General features: G+C 40.1%; 3 protein-coding genes across 3 annotated transcripts in view; all 3 read right to left on the reverse strand.

The window, feature by feature from the left end:
- LOC117481734 (E3 ubiquitin-protein ligase TRIM39-like) overlaps positions 1-21,132 on the reverse strand; it is a 937,572-nt gene that overhangs the window by 266,269 nt on the left and 650,171 nt on the right. The gene's annotated exons all lie outside the window — the stretch shown is intronic.
- Positions 595-12,315, reverse strand: LOC117481780 (dynein regulatory complex subunit 4-like). The gene is made up of 11 exons (XM_034129679.1): positions 12,114-12,315; positions 11,852-11,941; positions 10,311-10,508; positions 9,674-9,880; positions 9,226-9,280; positions 8,930-9,135; positions 8,246-8,413; positions 7,391-7,477; positions 6,053-6,262; positions 5,008-5,073; positions 595-1,749 (listed from the first exon to the last, which is right to left on the reverse strand). Exons 1-11 carry the CDS (start codon positions 12,114-12,116, stop codon positions 1,636-1,638), a joined length of 1,404 nt encoding a protein of 467 aa, XP_033985570.1. The 5' UTR covers positions 12,117-12,315; the 3' UTR covers positions 595-1,635.
- LOC117481790 lies at positions 13,495-15,211 on the reverse strand. Its single transcript, XM_034129688.1, has 2 exons — positions 15,149-15,211; positions 13,495-14,468 (listed from the first exon to the last, which is right to left on the reverse strand). Exons 1-2 carry the CDS (start codon positions 15,204-15,206, stop codon positions 13,738-13,740), a joined length of 789 nt encoding a protein of 262 aa, XP_033985579.1. The 5' UTR covers positions 15,207-15,211; the 3' UTR covers positions 13,495-13,737.

A 21,132-nucleotide genomic window follows, 5' to 3' on the forward strand; every position in this document is an offset into this window, starting at 1 on the left:
TGGGTATGGAGGAAAATAGAGAGGGTTGTGTTTTCTGACACTTGGTGAGTTCCCTGGAACACCGGGGACACATATTCATGTATAAAAGACGTACAAAAGTGCATTTTGCATGATAGGTCCCCTTTAAGCTTTGTTAGTTAGATAGTTAGTTAGTTTCGTAACGGACGTAATGTAACAGTTGTAGCTTTTCTCATACGCAGAGGGATACTGACTTGTTGTGAAAAGTAACTACAATTCTACCCGTGATATACGCTCATTATATCACGGCTAAGAACCAATCAGATTGCTTGATTTGACTTGTCCGTTTTATAAAATTACATATATTTAGTTAAAGCAGTACAAATGCCTAGCGTAAATATGTTGTTGGTCAACCGCTTAGAGATGTCCCGACCCTTAGCCTATCACGTACAATGTGTTGGAGAACTAGCCAATAGAAGCGCAAGGGTTACAGAGTGATGTCACTTTGTTCCGGAAGTAAACAAAGGAGTCCAATTGCAGACCATGCACAAAATCCTATATAACACACTGCACTAAACGGAAAACCCCAAAAAGCATAACGAGGCCTCTTTAACAAGATTAAAGAAAGTACAAAAGTCACATAAATGTCAAAGATAAGACAGACATATTCTTTATTGTCGTTTTAACATTAGATTGAAGTTGTGATTTGGAGTTGACCTCATACACACTCCTCACAAACAGCATCAATAGAAACACATTCATTCTTAGCAGCAGGATGGTTTGATAACTAGAATAAAGAACCTCAGAAAGCACATTTTATATTTGTTTAAAAACATTAAGAAAATCATCAGTGAGCTGCAGTTTCATCATGTTGTGAAAAATCAACATTATGTTAATTAATCTGTATAAAGTCAACAGTAAGTAGGTTGTGTAACTTATCTCCCTTCCCAGTCCCATCCGAAAGGCCACCACTCTTGAACCCTTCAACAAATCTCTCAAAACTCACTTATTCACTCTAGCGTACACACACACACACACACACACACACACACACACACACACACACACACACACACACACACACACACACACACACACACACACACACACACACACACACACAGAGATTAGGTCTACTGTTTATGTTTTCTTTGTATTGTTTCTATTTCTGATTTCATGTAAACGTCTTTGAGCACCAGGAAAAGCGCTATACAAATTAAATGTATTATTATTATTGTAGGAGCGATTTAACTGCTAATTTTTATAGTTTAACATGTCTTATTTTATTAGTATACATGGCCTACAGATATTATTTGTTGAATATTTACCTACTCACCTTAGTTGTTTACGCCCCCGAATATATGTGTTGACACCCCTTGGTCTCCTATTTGCTATATTATGTGTGTTTATGGGGAAGGGGTTGGTTTTAGACGGGAGGGAAGCTAAACCAGTTCAATCACGCACACGCACACACAGACACACACACAGAGAAGGAGAGATGTATGCTGGATTGGATGAATCTTGACAAAATGGATGATCGTTCTGGATTATTTGTGCGTTGAAATCACACCCCCGTATGTTGGAAGTGGCTGCTCTAGAAACTTTTAAGCCACTACAATTATCTTTAGGGAAGTTATGAAATGAGACGGAGGTAGAGAAGTGAAGTATTTGGTGTTTTTAAGTCCCCGAAGAGTCCTTGCCCCCCAGGATCAGCTGTGAGGGTCTGAAGGGGAAGTCGACCCCCAAAGACCTCGTCTTCTCCTGGCAGCTCCTCAGCAGCTCGTCGTACTCCTGCAGGTCACATGGTTACTTCTCTCAGCTGACTGGGAATACTCTCATTAGCTTTAAAGGTCCCCTATTATACTGTTCTTCATCAATATATTATAGGTCTCAGATATATACAAAACATGTCTCTGAAGTGTTTGTCTCCAAACACCAAACAGATCATTGCAGCATCCCATAATCCCCTCTGTTTCAGCCCTGTTTCAAAAGTGCTGATTCCCTGTCTGTTACTTTAGATGAAAATAAGGAGCCCCTCCCCACGCCCCTCTGAGAGAGATTTGGTTACAAAGAACACAATGGTGCTCTAGGAGGAGATTCAGGTGATAAGGTGGGGGGGGGGGGGGGGGTTTACCTTGGTTGCTGATTGGCTAATGGTGACACAAGCCAAAACATCGTTATGACATCAAGTGGCCAAAATCTGATCAGCTCATTTTCAGACAGGTTTTTATATAAATGGATCAGGACAAAAAGAGAGAGAATCTTTGTTCCTGAAACTTTCAGAGTCTCTTTACACAGAGGGGACACATGTTGATGAAGAAGAGGGGACACATGTTGATGTAGAAGAGACATGAAGAAGAGGGGACACATGTTGATGTAGAAGAGACATGGAGAAGAGGGGACACATGTTGATGTAGAAGAGACATGAAGAAGAGGGGACACATGTTGATGTAGAAGAGACATGAAGAAGAGGGGACACATGTTGATGTAGAAGAGACATGAAGAAGAGGGGACACATGTTGATGTAGAAGAGACATGAAGAAGAGGGGACACATGTTGATGTAGAAGAGACATGAAGAAGAGGGGACACATGTTGATGTAGAAGAGACATGAAGAAGAGGGAGACACATGTTGATGTAGAAGAGACATGAAGAAGAGGAGGACACATGTTGATGTAGAAGAGACATGAAGAAGAGGGGACACATGTTGATGTAGAAGAGACATGAAGAAGAGGGGACACATGTTGATGTAGAAGAGACATGAAGAAGAGGGGACACATGTTGATGTAGAAGAGACATGAAGAAGAGGGGACACATGTTGATGTAGAAGAGACATGAAGAAGAGGGGACACATGTTGATTGTAGAAGAGACATGAAGAAGAGGGGGACACATGTTGATGTAGAAGAGACATGAAGAAGAGGGGACCACATGTTGATGTAGAAGAGACATGAAGAAGAGGAGACACATGTTGATGAAGAAGAGACATGAAGAAGAGGGGACACATGTTGATGTAGAAGAGACATGAAGAAGAGGGGACACATGTTGATGTAGAAGAGACATGAAGAAGAGGGGACACATGTTGATGTAGAAGAGACATGAAGAAGAGGGGACACATGTTGATGTAGAAGAGACATGAAGAAGAGGGGACACATGTTGATGTAGAAGAGACATGAAGAAGAGGGGACACATGTTGATGTAGAGAAGAGACATGAAGAAGAGGGGACACATGTTGATGTAGAAGAGACATGAAGAAGAGGGGACACATGTTGATGTAGAAGAGACATGAAGAAGAGGAGACACATGTTGATGAAGAAGAGACATGAAGAAGAGGGGACACATGTTGATGTAGAAGAGACATGAAGAAGAGGGGACACATGTTGATGTAGAAGAGACATGAAGAAGAGGGGACACATGTTGATGTAGAAGAGACATGAAGAAGAGGGGACACATGTTGATGTACGAGACATGAAGAAGAGGGGACACATGTTGATGTAGAAGAGACATGAAGAAGAGGGGACACATGTTGATGTAGTAGAGACATGAAGAAGAGGGGACACATGTTGATGTAGAAGAGACATGAAGAAGAGGAGACACATGTTGATGAAGAAGAGACATGAAGAAACGGGGACACATGTTGATGTAGAAGAGACATGAAGAAGAGGGGACACATGTTGATGTAGAAGAGACATGAAGAAGAGGGGACACATGTTGATGTAGAAGAGACATGAAGAAGAGGGGACACATGTTGATGTACGAGACATGAAGAAGAGGGGACACATGTTGATGTAGAAGAGACATGAAGAAGAGGGGACACATGTTGATGTAGTAGAGACATGAAGAAGAGGGGACACATGTTGATGTAGAAGAGGACCATGTGATGTAAGAAGAGGGGACACATGTTGATGTAGAAGAGACATGAAGAAGAGGGGACACATGTTGATGTAGAAGAGACATGAAGAAGAGGGAGACACATGTTGATGTAGAAGAGACATGAAGAAGAGGGACAAATGTTGATGTAGAAGAGACATGGAGAAGAGGGGACACATGTTGATGTAGAAGAGACATGAAGAAGAGGGGACACATGTTTGATGTAGAAGAGACATGAAGAAGAGGAGACACATGTTGATGAGAAGAGACATGAAGAAGAGGGACACATGTTGATGTAGAAGAGACATGAAGAAGAGGGGACACATGTGATGTAGAAGAGACATGAAGAAGAGGGGACACATGTTGATGTAGAAGAGACTATGAAGAAGAGGGACACATGTAAGAAGAGACATGAAGAGATTGGGACACATGTTGATGTAGAAGAGACATGAAGAAGAGGGGACCGCATGTTGATGTAGAAGAGACATGAAGAAGAGGGGACGACATGTTGATGTAGAAGAGACATGAAGAAGAGGGGACACATGTTGATGTAGAAGAGACATGAAGAAGAGGGGACACATGTTGATGTAGAAGAGACATGAAGAAGAGGGGACACATGTTGATGTAGAAGAGACATGAAGAAGAGGGGACACATGTTGATGTAGAAGAGACATGAAGAAGAGGGGACACATGTTGATGTAGAAGAGACATGAAGAAGAGGAGACACATGTTGATGAAGAAGAGACATGAAGAAGAGGGGACACATGTTGATGTAGAAGAGACATGAAGAAGAGGGGACACATGTTGATGTAGAAGAGACATGAAGAAGAGGGGACACATGTTGATGTAGAAGAGACATGAAGAAGAGGGGACACATGTTGATGTAGAAGAGACATGAAGAAGAGGGGACGCATGTTGATGTAGAAGAGACATGAAGAAGAGGGGACGCATGTTGATGTAGAAGAGACATGAAGAAGAGGGGACACATGTTGATGTAGAAGAGACATGAAGAAGAGGGGACACATGTTGATGTAGAAGAGACATGAAGAAGAGGGGACACATGTTGATGTAGAAGAGACATGAAGAAGAGGGGACACATGTTGATGTAGAAGAGACATGAAGAAGAGGATTTTGCATAATAGGTGACCTTTAAATAAATGAAACCCTTTAGAGATGACTGACCTTACAATCCCGAGCCAAGCCTCCCTGAAGGTCATCGATGGTGACCTGTTTGGACTCCAATATGTCCTGCAAGAAGAAATAACGTGCAGATGTTTCAACTTGAAGCTTGAATACAAATTAAAATAAATCTTAATTACGAAGAAGAGCGATTGCAGAACTAAAGTCTAAAACCATTCAACAAAAACCATCAACATAATAATACTTTAACTGGTGTCTTATAATCAGATGTGGGGCAGGTTTTAGCGTTGACATAAATAGGCAATGGAAAGTGTGGATGTGAACACATGACAATCTGCTCTTTCACTTTTATTTAAATCGGGCTAGTCCAAAATCAAAGCTGAAAGTCACTGCATTGTATGAATTTAAAGGTTTTAATTTAAATGTAAATATATTACAGATGTGTGATAAGTAGTGGAGTGCAGTTTTCCAAGTTTAGCAGTTACTCAAGAGTTAAGTAATTTTTCATATTAAGCTTTTAGGACAAAAAACATGAAGACTTTAACTGTAAAAGCAACTTTTTTGATAATAGCCTTTTTTATACATATTTCATGATTTTAACCTAATTTTCTTTAATCAAGAATGTTGATGTTATTTGTTGTTCTTATAAACTAAAATGACATAAGGTTGGACAAAACAAACAAAGAATGGTTGAAGTTTGTATCACTATTTTAAGGCTTTTCGTCTTGCATGTGTTCTGTCACACTTTTTTAATGCACGTTTTATTTCCTGCACAAATAAAACTGGTTCAAGATTCAAGGCTTTTATTCTCGTGTGTACATAGCTACAGTGCAGTTATGACAATGAAGATCTTAGGTCACAGGCTCCTCCAACAGTGCAACATAATAAAGCAGATAATAGTGCAAGTAAATAAAATAGAATATAGTAGAAACAGTGCAGAATAGTCTATATACAAGTAATTGGAATATTGATATATATAAGTTGAAACAGATGGATGTTCTTTCAACAGTTCAGGTGTTTATCAGTCTTATGGCCTGTGGGATGAAACTGTCCCGGTGCAAAATGAAACATGTTCATAACATCGTACCTCCACTCTGTTCGCAGCGCTGCCCCCTGCAGTTTGTGTGACTTTAGAGGCTGAGAGAGCGGCGCAGAGCTGAGCTTCTTTCTTCTCCACAGTCTCTGTCAGCGCGGCCATCTTCCTCTCCAGCAGCAGCTGCTTCAGCCCGCTGCGCTGCTGCACATCCAGGAGGGTCTGCGTCTGGTTCTGCAGGAGATCATCACGCTCCTGCTGAACCTGCAGAGAAACACATTAACATGAATACCTACTGTAAAGCCCAGGGAGGACCAGAGAAAAGTACACGCATCCTTTCCTCAAGTAGAAGTACAGATACTCGTGTTTAAAAATACTCTGGTGAAAGTAGAAGTACTGACTAAACTTCTTTACTCAAGTTAAAGTAAAGAGGGCTTTGAAATGTACTTCAGTAAAAAGTACCCATAACTAGCAGCTGTTTTAAAGAGTACCTGACCTCCCTTTATATTAATAGAACAATAATGTCATTGTTAGCTAATGAATGTTTCCATGCTGAACAACGGCAACATGACAACGTTTTCATTGGTCCCTCTTCTTTAGAGAAGACCAGGAAATGATGGATACACGGATCGTGTTCAAATCAATAGGCACGCAATGACTCTAAATAATAATGATCACGCCACCAAACACACATTCAAACTAAAAGGAACCAGCCTGTTTGGAAAATGTAAGAAGTAGAAAGTACAGGTATTTGTGTTCAACATGTAAGAAGTAAAAGTCGTCAGAAAAATAAGTAGTGGAGTAAAGTACTGATACCAGAGAAATGTACATTAAAGTGGACCTATCATGCTATATTTGAATAATATAGTGTAGGACCATACCTATATATATATATATTTTTTTTTTCAAAATACCAAACAGATCATGCATTTTAGCCATGCCTCATTTTGCTCAATTTGACATTTTCTAGCTCTGTTTGTGCAAGGGCAGATTCTGTGAGAACAGCACCACCTACTGGCCTGGCATATGTACTACAGCGTCTCCAGTGCTTTCTAACGGCAATGGCCGTGGCTGTCTCCTCCTGATTGGTGGAGTTGGCCCAATAGCCGTAGCGCCACTGTCCTGACGTCAGGACAGTGTTCAAATCTGGATCAGTTTTTATCAGATCCGTTGCAGCCCCTTTTTTAGAGATTTGGGTATGGAGGAAAATAGAGAGGGTTGTGTTTTCTGACACTTGGTGAGTTCCCTGGAACACCGGGGACACATATTCATGTATAAAAGACGTACAAAAGTGCATTTTGCATGATAGGTCCCCTTTAAGGACAGTAACAAAGTATTTGTACTCCACTACTCCCCACCTCTGGGGATGAAGGTAGATCATGTGATGTTTACCTTTTCGAAGGCCTGCAGCAGCAGCTCGTGCTCCACGGTCATATCTCTGAGCTCCTGATCCATGAGCTTCACTCGAGCTCGACTCGCCTGGCAGACACAGAACAAGAATCAGCTTTATTGGCCAAGTATGGGTACAAATACAAGGAAAATAATTCCAGTCTGTGTTGCTCCTAGTGTAATTACACGGAAATACCCATACAGCTAAAACAACAAAACTCAAAGGTAAAAAAAAGAGTCTGTTTTAACTTTTCCTTTTCCATGTAAAAGTGTAAATCTAGACAAAGGTATTGAGACACGACAAATAAAGGAATGTTTCGGTTAATTAGGGAACCTCAAAAAATGTTTTATAATTCATTTAAGGCAGTCCATAGCTACGGAAGAGGTTTAGGGACACATGAAGAAATGTGAGATCTGACAAAAACTTGTTTTTTTTCAGTTTTTCTTTTCAAATCATAACCCTGACTCTAATCCCAGAATTTAAATAACTTTTGGTCAGATCTCAATTTATTTTTTTGTACATTTGGCCCTAATCCTCTTCCGTAAATAGCTATTTTCTCCTCCAAACAAGTGTCTCATGATAAATCCAATGCATATGTAGGATTAAAACATTCTGACTAATAGTGACCCCTAGTGTTCAAATTAAAACAATGTCGCCCTATCCTTGTGTCTTTAAATGTAACCTGTTGATGTGGAAACTGACAAATGTATAAAATGCAATAAATATCCAAGTCATTATCATCATCTCAAAATACGTACCAACACTGAATGAGCTCCACCTTACATTCAACATGTATGTACCTAAGATAAGAGAGTGGTGTGCAATGTGTCGTGATGCTTTCTGAGCAGTGAACGCACCACCATCTTGTTCTTGGCCTGCTGGTCCTCCTGCAGCTGTCGGTGCAGAGCGGGCAGCGTCTGCTGGGCTTCCTGCAGAGCGTCGCTCAGCTTCCTGTTCTCCTGCTGCGCCGCAGAGAGGTCTTTGTCGGATCGAGTCTGAAGCTTCGTCACCTCCGCAAGTTCCTCCTACAGAACAACAAGCAGACCATGTGGTGCAGAAAACAAGAGACACCAAGTTCTTGAACATCATTTGATATGTTAAAAATGGCTTAATATCCCAACATAAATACATTTCAATTTGTATTTGTTTGTATCAAATTGTTGTGTGTCTACAAGAAACCATTTTTTTAAACCAATTTTATTTAAATATGGAGAAATATGTCCTAAAACACTGATTGGCTTAAATAGACCAAAGTGGTTAAAATAAATAAAAAAAGTGTGCATAAATTCACCTATTTTTCTGTAATAAAAGTATATATATATATAACATATATAATGAACAGCTACTCTAGAAAGAACATGTGTAAGATCTTTGTAAAACACAGATGAATTTAAATTTAGCTCAACAAAATATTTGGCAAAAGCATTAGCACATTTTATTTTGTAGGTAGAACAATAATTGAATTCTGTGAACCCTCCACCACTTCACAGTCATGGCATTACATCCTGTAAAAATACGTATTCTGAAGTAACGTCTCTTACCTTCAGCAGCTTCTGATCCCCCATCAGTTTGCTCTGAACAGCAGAGTAGTACTCCTCTGCTCCTCTGAGAGCTCGCTCCTGGTCCTCCATCAGAGCCACAACACGACTCTTCATCCGGTCCTCCACTTCTAAAACCTCCGCACGCCGCCTCTTACCCTCCGCTTGGATCATCGTCTCGGTTTTCTTGTGATATTTCACCTCAATATCTATTTAAATGGCAACAGAAGGAAATGTTTAATACAGTTTTAAAAGTTTTTTGTTTTTTTAAATTAAAGTCAGAAATGTAGTTTGTTTACCTCTGAATCTTTTGTCGAAGGTGTTTGTCATCTCCATCAACTCCACCTGGTGTTTCTGTTGAGAATCAAAAGGCAACAGAGATGCTTAATTGTAGTTGTAGGAGCCAAAATTCTACTTAGCCTGAGTTTATTACATCCGGCAATCGTCACATGGGTGTGCTTTGTGTATTTCGGTCACCTGTTACATGTCGGGGGCGGATGACAGAGGGTGAGCTTGTGCCGACATTTTTTCTGTTGACCGTTTTTTTGTCCATCTAAGTTATTGTGTGTTTTGATTTTGTTTATTAAATATCTTCAACCTATCTTACTTCAGTACGGACTTTCTCATTGAAAACGCGTCGCAGTATAAAGCCAAGCTTAGTCTCTCTGCGACTCAAACTTAACTGGGAATTGAGCCACCACAGTAGTAATAAACAAAACACAACTGTAAAAATGTCCCTAGTCTCACCAGTTTGAGCTCCTTGATGCAGTTCTCGTTGTGGAGCTTCTTCTCCCCGAAGTCCCCTTGCAGGCCGTGCGTTTCTCTCCTCAGCCCGAGCTCCTTCTCAGCGTTCTGCAGCCGGATGAGTCCGCTCGAGGAGACGCCGTCGATCTTCAGCCCAGAGACGGTGTTGTGTTGCTCAGACAGGACGTGCTTCAGCTTCTGCTTGTACACCTGAACACCAGCAAGCACACAAGGAGTTAATATGGGAAGATCATGCAACCCATCAACTGTGATTTATGAAAAAAGGACTTACATCTCAAATTAATCAGTTAAATCATATAGCGATGGTGTGAGCATGATCTGTAATTTCTTCAATAAAAAAAGTTATGTTAATGGTTAATATTATTATTATTTTTTAACCACTTGATCAAATCAAATATTTATTATAGCGTCAGAATTCAATTGTGTGTGTGTGTGTGTGTGTGTGTGTGTGTGTGTGTGTGTGTGTGTGTGTGTGTGTGTGTGTGTGTGTGTGTGTGTGTGTGTGTGTGTGTGTGTGTGTGTGTGTGTGTGTGTGTGTGTGTGTGTGTGTGTGTGTGTGTGTGTGTGTGTGCGTGTGTGTGCCTGTGTGTGTGTGCCTGTGTGTGTGTGTGTAGCTCACAGTGATCTCCACACGGTGGCGCTCCTCCGCCTCCTCCCTCTCCCTCCGTCTGTTCCTCAGCTCGGCATTCGTCTCCTCCAGGCTCCTCTTGGAGATTTCCCAGAATGCCTGGATCTTGTCCCTCTCCAGCTGGAAGTAGCTCCTCTCCTCCCGCTCTCTGTCCAGCTCCTCTCGCAGGCGGATGATGTGTTCCTCCAGCTGGACAGAAGATTTGTGTAAAGAGCTGGACAATACTCAAAGCCATTTTTTTTTCCTTTAGTTAAATAAGGCAGAAAGTTACCATGTGCCAAGCATGTTTTTTTTTGGTGCTCGAGCAGATTTCAACCTGATTTTTAGATTTGGCAAATAATTGGTCATTTTGTTTCCTCATAATCAGGCTGCACAGTGATAACAGAGGCTAAAATAAACTAAAAAATACATTGTTTTAAAAAATGTTTTAAATATGTTTGGCGCCATGTTCAAGGATTCAAGGATTCAAGGCTTTTATTGTCATGTGTGCATAGCTACAGTGTAGTTATGACAATGAAAATCTTAGGTCACAGGCTCCTCCAACAGTGCAACACAATAAAACAGATACAATTGTGCAAGTAAATAAAATGAAATAGAATATAGTAGAAATAGTGCAGAATAGTCTATAAGTAATTGGAATATTGATATATTGGTTTTAGATCATATTGATGGTATCATATATACCATCAATACAATCAATATGAGAGGAGACGTATTGATTTGTTCTGGCAGGAAGCTTTGGAGAGGAGTTGGACAGCACCATGGAGTGGAGCTGTATGCAGTGAGATCAATTTCATGTACAGTGCAGCCACTATTACCTGATAACTCTGTTGAAACAACTGTGCCAACACTGTTTGCTCCCCATCTCTTCCTTATGTGCTATATATTCGGTATCCAACATAAGATTTATGACAAGGGGTAATTTCACTGCTCAGTTTCTAACTTTAATTCTCATACTTGTATATTTCGTTATAATACATTTACTTGTAGATTCAAATAAAGGATCTCAATATGTCTTACAACACTGGGAACAATATGTATAAAAAAGGCTATATAAGCAGTTAAGATAAGATCATATTTACGTTACTGATCCCAATTTGGGATATCTTTTTCGTCACAAGGCATTGCACATAATGTGACAATGAAAAAGAGTACAAAAAATAAACAAACATATATAAAAGAAAGTGTTAAGTATACATATTGACAGTAATTTACAGACAATAATCTGTAAACTATGAAGGGCCAATTACAGCTTACAACATGTTAAAGTAGGGTATTATTTACATTAAGTGAGCAAGGAATAGCATAATAAAGTAAATATAAATGTAAAAGATACAATGTGAAGGCACTATATACAGATAGATGAAGATATAAATACCCTCAGATTAAATTGTCAGCACTTCAACCCCACAACAAAACAATTATCTGGGCCTCAAATACAATGTGAGGCTGGTTATCCCTCAACCACCTGAACACAGTGTTATAGTTATGAGGCTAATGCTAGTTAGCTGTGTTAGCATCGCAGCTCTCACCTGATCTTTTGACATTTCATCCGTGGAAAGACCGTCCACCACGGCCGAGGACTTCCCCTTCACGACCTTTTTGCTTTTAGTCTTTGGGGGCTGGAGAGAAAACACATGCACACTTTAGCTCCATGTCTAACACACGCTAACAGTTATCTGACCTGTAGCTTAGCTTACAGTCTCCAAACGATCCGGTATCTGGCTCATGCTAAACAAACACATGCTTATTGCACTCAACAACAACACTGCTGATTAAAAGGAGTTTACTCACCATCGTGAAATACAGTACAGGCTAACAAATGGGGGAAATAACGCTAAAGACAGGAGTTAGCCTGTAAACTAGCCCAGCTACAGCTGGAGTCCTCGGCTACATGTAAACAAAAGGCGTTGTCATGGCAACATCGTTTTCCCCCTTCTTCCTCTTCTGTCGAAAGTCTGCAGCCTGCACGGGTGTCTCCCATGGATGTATATCAGTGGCGAACCGTCAGGGCCTTCAAGGTATTCAGAGAATACCCTGGAACACTCAGATAAAACAAACAAAAAATCGATTTAATTATCTAAATAAAATGTAATAAAATGTAATAAAATGTATATAAAATGTATATAAAATGAATAAATGAGAATCGTATCTGTGTTGTTGATCTGTAATATCACAGTGTTACGTTGATTTGTTTGTCCTTCTCGGACCATGCACTACGCATTTCAGTGGTTTTGTGTTAGAAAAGAAAGCAACCAATCAGATCTTGTTCTGGGTCTCTGGGTAGAATATCCTTCAACCAGGTATTCTACATCCTTGATAGAATGCCCTGGCCGTTGCACTGAATGAGAGCGTACATTTGGATTGACAGTTTGATCAACCAATCATATATTGATTTGTAGCCAATGGGCGTATTCTTTCAGAGTTTCCCTCGGTTCCAGGGTATTCTAGAAGGCCCGCTAGTTAACTGGCTCGAGACAGAGGATCTAGATGAATGCCACGAAGCAATTCATGCCGTTTTATTGTTTTTAACGTTGAAATGGCAAGTGCAACAGGTGAAGATGAAGTTGTTGCGGAATTGTTGTGAGTACCCTTTTCAAGACGACAATTCAGTGAAAAGACGGACATTATAACGCCGGGGGGCGGCGGCGGCGGGGGGGGTGTGTGTGTCTACAGAAGGTCCAGTTGTGATAGACACGGTTCGCCACTGATGTATATAAGAACGTGTCTCCTCTTGAAGACTGGATTATTAGCACATTTAAAGAACACTCTTAATATATCTCTGTATAAAATAAAAAATAAACATAAACAAATTATCAAAATTACAAGGTTCATTTATTGTCATTGATTCCACAACACAAAACAGCTTTCCTGATTAATTGTCCTTTATATCTTTCCTTAACCCCATTACGTGTTTTATCAAGGCTGAGGGAAGTGTTTAGGAAAAGACATAGGACCTGTCTCTTTAAACCTCCTTCCTGAAAACAGCAGATAGCTGTGATTGGCTTGAAGAAAAAATGTGACACTCCTTTGCTTATGACATTACATTACATTGCATTTAGCTGACGCTTTTATCCAAAGTGCATTCGACCAAGAAGATACAGACTTGAAGAAAACAGAATCATATAAGTACATCAGGTTTCATAGAGCCAAAACATTTCAAGTGCTACTCAACTGGCTTTAGATAAGCCAGTCCTTTATTAGTATATAAGTGCTTTGTTACTAATTGTATTTCTCGAAGTGGAGTCGAGCCTGCATATGACATTAAAGGGGGTTTCCAAATATGAGTTGCTTGTTGATTCTCATCTTTTATATTCAGGCATCAAACAAAAAAACATTTTGACACTCTAAGGGTGTTTTTCACACGGCTGGAGAGGTGTGGTGACCAGTTCATGTACAGGCTGAATTTACCAGAAGTTTATTCGCTGACATTTCCTGTCTGAAGTGGAAGTTGGGTGAGGTGATACACACATTCCTCCCTGCTGCCTCCTTCAGCTGCTGGCCTGTTCACACTGTTGTACTTGTTATTATTGGGTTGTGTAGTTGCCGTTTCATTGATGCTTGTCCAGTAATAAGGACTTCCATAAGACTCCCTCCCAGGCTGATGCTCACTGTCTTTAATCTCTTCGTAGATCCTCTCAGGTACAGCTTCGTCCTCGTTGGGGTTTCTCTCTTCTCTGTTGTTGGAGAAGTGTCTCAGGGTTATGATCCCCAGAAGCACCAAAGCAGCACCAACCACTACACCAACAGGTACTTTCCAAAAGTCAAATGGTTGATGGTTCTCTGGTTCTGCAGCGGTTCCCTCCTGTCCTGAGTCAACACCCTGTCCCTTGTTTCTCTGTGTGACTGGTTTATATCCAGCTTCAGGATCCACCATGTTGAGATCCTTCATTACTTCCAGATATATCCGGTAGTTATTACACAAATACATTCTTTCAAGATCGGGTGTAACATTTTCTATCACCAGTGAATTATCTGATCCGAAAGCAAAGTGTTTGTCAATGATGTTCACTTTGCCATTTTCTATAGTGACAAGAGGCACTTTACCATTACCCCCCTTATACCAACTCCATTTTACATCTCCTTTCTTATGAGGACAGGGCAGTGTAGCCTTCATGCCCGTCTGCACTGTTATCTGTTCAGGATCAGCTGAAAAGCAAAAAGCAGAAAGTAGTTACACATTTGTGGTAAACTTTTCTGTTAATCCCATACAGTATGTACCTCAAATAGTTTGTTATCTTCAGCGGGACAACAACAGCCATGACAAGCTGGACAATTGATTTGCTCATGGTGGTTTTATTTGAAGTGTTTCTGTATTTAGGAAAAAATATCAACTACTGATTGACAGAATAAAGCACAGACCTAAAACAAAAAGTAAAAGTTTTCCATGCTTAATTCTCCCAAATTAACCCAAAGGTTTTTATTATTTCAAACGTTTCAGTGACTTCAAGAATAACCAGTTTAAAGACGCCGTATTCTGCTCATTCTCAGGTTCATATTGTATGTAGTGTCTCTACTTTAAAGAGTCCTCTCCTGCTGATGTTCAGGTGTATATCAGTATGTAGTGTCTCTACTTTAAAGAGTCCTCTCCTGCTGATGTTCAGGTGTATATCAGTATGTAGTGTCTCTACTGGGACATGTCTCCATGCTTTAATGTTCAAAAAGCTCTTTATTTTTCTCATACTGCCTGTGCTGCAGCACCTCTTTTCCCCCTCTGTCTGAAACCAGAGCCCAGTCTGCTCTGATTGATGAATGAAAACAAGGCAGAAGCCAGAACTCCAGATTTATGAATATTTTAATAGAAACCTGTTAAAAATAGTTATTCTTACCTGTATAGCTGATAGAGAAGCATGCAGCGAGCAGCAGGAAGTAGAGACAAAGCAGCATCTCTGCAGCTGGTGAACTCTGCTGTGTTACATACGACTTAAATATAGTCTTTTAAAGCTAAGAGGAAGTTATGAGTAATATGGCTGCGGTTAGAAAAGGTCTTGAGTGATTGGCTGTTTTATACCGTGGGGAGTTTCTCTGCGCAGGTTGAACTAAATCAGATCTTAAAATGACTATTTGTTTGTCACTGTGTGAACTCCCAGATGCATTCACCAGATATTTGATCAGTCATCCAGAGGGACTTTTTTACATTACTAAATTCTTCTTTGGGTTAATTAGCTCAGAAGCTTCTAGGACTTGTTGTTGTTGGGCGGCTGGCCGATCTGCGACATGAACATAGATCATGACCAATTACTTCACACCAGAGTCACCAAATCAAATATTGGCTCTATTTCTCACAAGCTACATATCTCCCCAAAATTCTGACTCTAAAATGGTATTTTTTCAGACAGACAAGACAGATTTTTTGTATCAGCAACACGCTCTTGCAAGATCTGACGATAGAGAGCGTGAACATCAAAGCCAAAGTCAACTTTATTGTCAATCTTCCAGTTTGTGTGTACAGACAGCGAGATCGAAATACCGTTTCCCACAATCCCGAATATAAAAACAAATGTATTAAAAAATATGTGTGCAAATATGTGTATAATACAATACATATTATATATTTTGGCCAGCATCGGACCGATACCAATGCTATCAGAATGGTGCCTTCACGAATAAAGACAAATAAACTATAAACAACAACCTTGAGGAGCACTGTGTGTGTTTGTGTTCCTCTTGTGAACACCTGAGTTACCTGAGACTCGTGAGGCTTCCAGCCGATCATGTAGACTAGGTCACATGTGTCAAACTCAAGGCCCGGGGGCCAAATCATTAGATCTGGCCCGCCGGTATATTACACGCACACCTTCACTCCATCCTGAGGATCTCCTCAGCTCAGAGCCTGACCCCAAACATTGATGAACTTGCACCCAAGATGAGATGCCAAGTATCTGGCTTGAACTAGCATCACAGAGCAGCAAAATGAGTTTCAATGGATGTTTCCTTCTGCACTTTGTTTCTTGAGACAACAGGGCATGTTTGTTTTTTTCTTTGAGGGAAATAGTTTTTTGGAAGCTGTTGTTGGCCTGTGGAAAAATGTAATCATAAGAAATGACTCCGGAAAAGCTGCAGATAGAGCCATAAGAAATGAATGCAACTGATTATTTAATGTTTAATGTTGTTTTTATAGGCAATCATTTAAGCTTTGTTAGTTCCAGGTTTAATATTTGCAATAAGTTCATTTCAATACGTTTTTTAATAAACATCGAACCAGTCCGGCCCTCGACTAGCACCCATTTCTTTTATTTTGGCCCACTGTGTATTTGAGTTTGACACCCCTGCTCTAGGTAAACTATACAGATGTTATAAATGTTAGTTACACTGTATGATTTAAGCATTAATTGAATAGTGTTGGTGGTTCATTATGTGCAAGATGAATAGTGCAAATATCACGTTTGTAAGTATAAATGGTGCAAATGTGTTGGAGCAGAGAGCCACATTTTTTGGATGTGTTAAAAATAGGAAAAATATAACATTGGGTCTGACTTATTCTTGAAATATGATTCCATATTTAGGTGTTTCTTTATTTCTGACACTTCTGTTTTCTCTGTTCTCATTCTCCCACAGTGTTAACCTTATTAAGCCTGATCTGGTGTTATGGTTCCTCAGTATGCACAATGACACATCAGCCTCACATACTCACATTGCTGCCGCTGTTTGAACTCTGCTGGTTTAACTTCCTCTGTTGGACACTTAGAGCTGAAGTCTTTAACACGCTTTGGTACAGAAAGCGTGGGAACAAAAAGGTGTGAATCGTTTCTTCACATGGTTTTTGCTTTGCATCCTCAGATGATATCAGGTTTCAGTCGTGAAGAAGTACTCAGATCTTTGATTAGAAGTGCAACAATACTATGATACATGTAGAAGTCCTGCATTCAAAACGTTGTTCAGATACAAGTACAACATAAAAAACATCAAAGTAGGAACACTAAAAATACTCAATATGCAGAATACCATTTTCAGAATAACATAATATTCCTGTATTATTATTAAAGCATTCATGTGCTCTTTATTGTTGTAGCTACGTCAATAGTGCAGGGTAGATTCATTTATAATAACATATTATCATTTAATAGTTGTTTTATATTTTGTATAAGAATCTTAATCGGCATACTAAAGCTGTCAACAAATATAATGCAGAAAAAAGGATGTTATTTCCCACTAAGATGTACAAGAGTAGAAGTATAAAGTAGCATACATAGGAAATACTGAAGAAAAGGATCTCGTAAAAGTTGTACTTCAGTGCAGTTTTTAGGAAATGCTGTTACATTCAGCCCGCTGTCAGCTTTAATGGTCAAACTCATATGTGTGCTGGTTAGCCTTCTGTAGCTTAGCACAAAGCCTTGAAGCAGAAGCAAACTGCTAGCTTAGCTTCATCAAAAGTAAAATAAAACACCAATGTTTTTGCTTCCTTATTGCATGTGTTTATGTGTGTGTGTTTGAATGTGTTTCAGAGATGTACGGCAGCGAGGACGGGTCGGTGCCGGCCACCTTCGAGATCCTCTACATGATCGGCTGGAAGCCTCACGAGTCTCAGGTAACTCAGGTGTTCACAAGGGGAACACAAACACACACAGTGCTCCTAAAGGTTGTTGTTTATAGTTTATTTGTCTTTATTGTTGGTACTTTGCTCTAGGGAGGCACCAGTCTGATAGATAGTATTGGTATCGGTCCGACGCTGGCCAAAATCACTGGCCTTTGTCATTTAGGTATATGCTACATTGAGTTATATGTAATATTTTACACTGGAATTATAATTGATTTGTTATACTAAATACTCTAAACTTTGGCACATGGTTGCAGTTTAAATGCATTTTTGACTTCTGAAATGGTGCTATAAAAGGAAGCAGAAAAATGCCATTTTAGTTTGGTGACCAATCCGTGGAGCACCTCACACACCAGGATCCCTTGGCTAACTAACAGGGAGTCCATGTGTCCTTTGGTTTCTTGAAAGGCAAATCAATCCAAGTTATTATTATTATTATTATACCCCAATCATTTTTGACCAGCTGCAGAGGGGAGCAATAATTATGCATGATACCTATTGTAAGGAGTTGCATTAATCAAAATGGCAAGATATTAAAGCGTATATAACTATATCCATGTCATGAAAGGAGGAATACATTTTCAGGATCCCTTGGCCACTTGCATAGAGCTCCCTGAACGCTGGTAATAGACTGTTGGGATCGCGGAGAAATGCTCTCCGCAGACCCATTCTCACAGCGTTATAAACCTTTTTCTTACTCAATATCAAGCCACACTTATTGATTTTACTTCGGCTGTGAGTGTTTGTGTGTGCTCAGGATGAGTTTCGCTTGTTCTCGCTGTATCGCCGACCCGGAAACCTGTCCGCTCCTCGCAGCAGCGGCGAGCAGCAACGAGCCTCGCAACGTCCCGACCAATCAGAGCACACTGGGCTCACAGGGAGGGGGGGCAGGAGCTCCAACAAGCCGTTTAGGACAGAGAGTGAATACACATACTATACAGATATGCTGTATGAGAAACCAATGTGATTTTGGAAAATTGCACAATGTAAATCTATTCTAGTAGACCTCAATAATGGAAATATGATCAGTAGAAATGGCCATGACATGGGACCTTTAAGATCTGATTAGTTCAACCTTTCCCTGTACTGCGCAGAGAAACTCCCCACGGTATAAAACAGCCAATCACTCAAGATCTTTTCGACCCCCAGCCATATTACTCATAACTTCCTCTTAGATTAAAAAGAAGACTAAGTTGTATCTGACACAGCAGAGTTCACCAGCTGCAGAGATGCTGCTTTGTCTCTACTTCCTGCTGCTCGCTGCATGCTTCTCTATCAGCTATACAGGTAAGAATATCTATTTTTAACATGTTTCTATTAAAATATTCATGAATCTGGATGATTCGACATTGAAATGAATAATATAAATCAAGTCAAAGACATGTCAAGTTTTACTCTGTGATATGTTGAAAAAGTGTTTTAGTTTACAATCTTTTGTTTAGTAGCTTAAAGGGGCTCTATTCTGCTTTTTGGGGTTCTCCCTTTCCTGTAGTGTGTTATACAGGTTTGTGTGCATGTAAATGGTCTGCAGAGGCTGAAATCCCTGTGTTCCCTCGAGGGGCCGTTTCTCTGGGAAAGAGCTTTTTGAACATTAAAGCATCACATTACAGTAGACGTACAAAATACAAATGTGACCCTGAAAATGAGCATAATATGAAAAAGAAAAAGAATGAAAACATTTGAGTTAACAGGCTCTTTCGGTAGAATTTAGCACGGACAAAAATGTAACTTGTTTCTTAGGTTTGCCTGTTTTTTTTTCTAAATATAGAAAAACTATAAATTAAAACCACCATGAGCAAATCAATTGTCCAGCTTGTCAAGGCTGTTGGGTCCATACATGTGTAACTTCTTTCTGCTTTTTGCTTTTCAGCTGTTCCTGAAAAAATAACAGCGCTGCCGGGCATGAAGGCTACACTGCCCTGTCCTCATAAGAAAGGAGATGTAAAATGGAGTTTGTATAAGGATGGTAATGGTAAAACTCTGCCTCTTGTCACTATAGAAAATGGCAAAGTGAACATCATTGACAAGCACTTTGCTTTCGGATCAGATAATTCACTGGTGATAGAAAATGTTACGACCGATCTTGAAAGAATGTATTTGTGTAATAACTACCGGATATATCTGGAAGTAATGAAGGATCTCAACATGGTGGATCCTGAAGCTGGATTCAAACCAGTCACACAGAGAAACAATGGACAGGGTGTTGACTCAGGACAGGAGGGAACCACTGCAGAACCAGAGAACCAACGACCATCTGACTTTTGGCAAATACGCTTACGAGTAGCTGTTGTGGCTGCTTTGGCTTCTGGGGATCATAACCCTCAGACACTTCTTCAAAAACAGAGAAAAGAGAACCCCCAACGATGACGAAGCTGAACCTGAGCAGATCTACGAGGAGATTCAAGACAGTGAGCATTAGCCTGGGAGGGAGTCAAGTACAGATGTGTGAACATGCCAGCAGCTGGAGGAGGCAGCAGGGAGGAGTGTGTGTATCACCTCACCGAACTTCCACTTCACACAGGAAATGTCAGTGAATAAACCACACTTATTATGACCAGTACTAGTGCTGGTTATATTTCCCACCTGTTTATGAGATAGAGGAACATAGAAGCTGGTCATCACTCATCTCCTGCCGTGTGAAAAACACCCTCAGAAACCGCTGTGTTTTCTAACAAACTTAGAGGGGACTTTTTACAGAAAAATACAACACTCTGCAGAGGGTTTCATTTATTGTGTTGGCAGCTCATTCCTTAAATCAGAAGCTTCAGATTGATTATGATAAGAGGAAATATGAAGGGTATATTTCAAGGTTGTTATGTACATTTGTTATTGGGCTTTTTTCTTATCAACATAAGATTTGCAAGAAGATGTTTTCAACTTTACTTGACTGAATTTAATTGAAAATTGGGCTCATTAGCACATGAATACTGTGTAATATATTTGAACATATATATTTAAGAAGTACAATATAAGACAAGCAGAAGTTTATTATACTTAAAGTGGACCTATCATGCTATATTTGAATAATATATTGTAGGGCCATACCTATATAAAACATGTCTGTGAAGTTTTTTTTTTTCAAAATACCAAACAGATCATGCATTTTAGCCATGCCTCATTTTGCTCTCCTCCAGCCCTGTCTTTGCATGAGCTGCAGCTGACCAGGGGGGGAAGTGGCACGAGCGTCATGTTACCATGCTGTTACCATGCCACGGCCACCTCTCATTCCCCTGATAGGTGGAGAGTTGGCCATATAGGCGGAGCTCCCTGTTTCTG

Source organism: Trematomus bernacchii, unplaced genomic scaffold, assembly GCF_902827165.1.
Source record: "Trematomus bernacchii unplaced genomic scaffold, fTreBer1.1, whole genome shotgun sequence".
NCBI lineage: Eukaryota > Metazoa > Chordata > Actinopteri > Perciformes > Nototheniidae > Trematomus > Trematomus bernacchii.

Bases quoted from the DNA above. Each gene is read 5' to 3' on its own strand.
- LOC117481790 (XM_034129688.1), bottom strand. From the start codon at position 15,206: ATGCTGCTTTGTCTCTACTTCCTGCTGCTCGCTGCATGCTTCTCTATC. The intron at 14,469-15,148 runs GTAAGAATAACT...TTTGCTTTTCAG, and splicing joins CTTCTCTATCAGCTATACAG to CTGATCCTGAACAGATAACA.
- LOC117481780 (XM_034129679.1), bottom strand. The intron at 9,281-9,673 runs GTGAGACTAGGG...GATTCTCAACAG, and splicing joins GCATCAAGGAGCTCAAACTG to AAACACCAGGTGGAGTTGAT. The intron at 6,263-7,390 runs GTAAACATCACA...GTTTCTCTGCAG, and splicing joins TGCTGCAGGCCTTCGAAAAG to GTTCAGCAGGAGCGTGATGA.